At 41.6% G+C, this 2,745-nt stretch overlaps 1 protein-coding gene across 1 annotated transcript; it reads right to left on the bottom strand.

Annotated features, from left to right (window-relative positions):
* Positions 1-999: 999 nt before the first annotated feature.
* LOC133315936 (ethylene-responsive transcription factor 3-like) lies at positions 1,000-2,351 on the bottom strand. Its single transcript, XM_061517624.1, has one exon. The coding sequence runs from the start codon at positions 2,147-2,149 to the stop codon at positions 1,490-1,492; it is 660 nt and encodes a 219-aa protein (XP_061373608.1). The 5' UTR covers positions 2,150-2,351; the 3' UTR covers positions 1,000-1,489.
* Positions 2,352-2,745: the final 394 nt, after the last annotated feature.

The following is a 2,745-nucleotide window of genomic DNA, read 5'->3' on the forward strand; positions in this document are numbered from 1 at the left end:
ACAAAGGCAGCAATAGCATAGTATCCACTTACTCTTTAGAAGCCAATCATCTCTGAAGAAAGTTTTGGTTCAAATAAAAAGCCGAGAGAATTCTCTATATACAACACATTTTTATTTGTCTGATCAATAGGTTGTCAAGAAGGTATCAATCTAAAACATATATTGGAACACCGTGCGGCAAAAGGCTTGATCCTCAAATCATGTCATGGAATTTTATGGTCTCAATTAAATATATAACTTAAACGAAGCCAGAGGCTTGCAACAAGAGTTATTATTCATTCTCACAATAAAAAGCCTTGCATAGGCGAAGATAACTTAGTCCAACACCTTTTTTTTTTTTTTAATTAAAAAAGTTAGTCCAAAATTGTTGAGCGAGAATAAAGGGTTTGAGTGATTTTCTCACAGGTGTGAAGTTCGTGAACATCCATACCGTGTGGTATTTGAGCATGAATTATTCAAGATCCATGCTAATCATTACTTATCAAATATAGGATCTTATTTTTCCATATATTTCTGGGAGTCTCTCCTGCCATTACATTGTGTCTATTCTAACTCCTATTCAATTAACTTCTATATAATTTCTCTAAATTATAAATTTGATTAGCAAAAGGAAAAGGAGTAATTTAAATAAAAAATAGTTTAGATATGGGGGTAGCAATATCAAACATCATATACATAAGAGTATTCCAGGATAATTTCCGAAGAAGTGATCATGCTTCAAAGTTCAAACCATTTACAACATAAAGATTTGTTGGAAAAACTCAAAACTCCAAAGGGTTTTTTCTTATCTCAAAAATAAGATTACCAGAGGATGCTCAGAGAAAAGATTATATAGGATAAAATTGCATTTCAATTCAACCTTCCCACTGTGGCATTGTTGCACATCAAACTCAACCACACTCAAAATCCAATGCCAATGCAATGCAAACTAGGCAATGAAATGCGATGCAGATTAGACAATATTAAGATCAACAACAAGCAAAGTGTGCAGAAGTGCAAGTAGAATGTAATTTATTTTCTCATCTGATTGCCATAATTTTTGTACAGAAGAAATAAAAAAAAAAAAAAAAAAAAGTTAAGTTCTAATTGGTAAGAAGCAGATCCAGAAAGAGAGAGAGAAAGCAGAAGAACTCTCAGATCAGGTCCAATGCTATGAGATATAATCCAAATAACTTACAACAACACAGACACAACCATCAACTTCAAGAAACCTTCATTTATCACATAACACTGATGGCTGTGCCTATTACTCTACAACTTCATAATAATCTAACAAAGTGGAATTTTTTTTCTCCCTCTTTTTCTTCTTCCAATTTTCGGGACTAAACAAAGTGGAATTTAAATATTAAGAAAAAAGAGAGTGGGAAAAAATGATTCTCTTCAACCATCCAGTGAGCCCCCACTTTCCCAGAAAACCATTTTCCCGAGAAAACAAGATAGAAAATCAGGCGATTATACCAGAGACAGATCCATCATCGGTCGTCCCGCGTCAGAGACACAAGGCGGTGGCTAGGAGCTCGTCGGCGGTGAAATCGGCGTCGTCATCGGCCGGCGGCGCCGGTGGAAGGTTCAGATCGAAAGGTAGGGTTTTCCGGAACGAAGAGGTGAGCACGCAATCCTCATCGTCGATGACGGAGGAGGAAGAATCGCAATCGCTGTGGCAATCGTCGACGGGAACGGGGTTGACGGGTCTGCGAGGACGGACCCTGGGGACGGTGGTGGAGGAGGACGGAACCGGAACCCTAGGACCGCTGAAGGACTCGACGGTGCTGCTCATCCCGCTGGAGGTGGGGCGGTTCACGTGAACCGGGTCGAACTTTGAGAACCGGTTCACGTGGTCGTCTTGGAAATCGTGATGATGAAAGAGGGGAATCTGATCGATTTCAGGGTTAGCGAAGGGAAAGTTGGTCTTGGCTTTGGGACCGCGGAAGGAGCGGGCGGCGGCGTCGTAGGCTCTGGCGGCGTCCTCGGCGGAGTCGAATGTGCCGAGCCAAACGCGAGCCTTCTTCCACGGATCTCTGATCTCCGCGGCGAATCGGCCCCATGGACGCTTTCTAACGCCGCGGAATCGCGTTTCCTTGACGGGGTTTTCGGCGGTTGGTGGTGGCGGTGGTGGTGGCGTTGGATCTGCGGCTCTGCCTCGGCGCATGGGTGGTGGTGGTGGTGGTGGTGAAGGTGGTGGTGAAGGTGAAGGTGGTGGGTGTGTGATTTGAAGAAAAAAAGTTGAAGTCTTTATTTGGAATAGGAGCAACCCTTCAAACACCAGCCACCACCTCCTTCAAGGGCAATTCTTAATCTTGCTTCTTCTCCATCTCTCTCTTTTTTGAAAACACACAAAATTTTCTATTCTCTTTTCTTTTCTTTTTCTTTTTTTTAATTTTGGGGTCCCATGTGGTTTTGCCTGATTTGCTCCAGTAGATTATACGTTTGTGGAATGACATGGTTACCCTTTGTCGTTGCATTAGGAAATAAGAATGGGAGTGACATAGATGGTATTTGTTGACTTTATTTTTATGTGTATATGCCCCCAATGTGATTATTGTGGGGGGAGCCATGGCCATGGAAATGGGATTGGGGTTTACATGGAAATATTAGGCATATGGGGCATATACTTGTCGTAATGATTCTTGTTATTGTCATCGAGAGTTAAGGACACCATATTGGCTCTAGTTTTGGGAGCAACCATTTATAGCATTTGCGTTTTGCAAATTAAGATGTTTTAAACCGAGTAGTCTGATTTAGCAT

The sequence above is a fragment of the Gastrolobium bilobum genome, unplaced genomic scaffold (genome assembly GCF_033153095.1).
Source record: "Gastrolobium bilobum isolate Gb01-03AN ecotype WA unplaced genomic scaffold, APGP_CSIRO_Gbil_v1 utg4923, whole genome shotgun sequence".
In the NCBI taxonomy this organism is placed as follows: domain Eukaryota; kingdom Viridiplantae; phylum Streptophyta; class Magnoliopsida; order Fabales; family Fabaceae; genus Gastrolobium; species Gastrolobium bilobum.

What these genes read in the sequence shown, in the direction of transcription:
- LOC133315936 (XM_061517624.1), bottom strand. Translation starts at nt 2,149, where the DNA reads ATGCGCCGAGGCAGAGCCGCAGATCCAACGCCACCACCACCGCCACCA.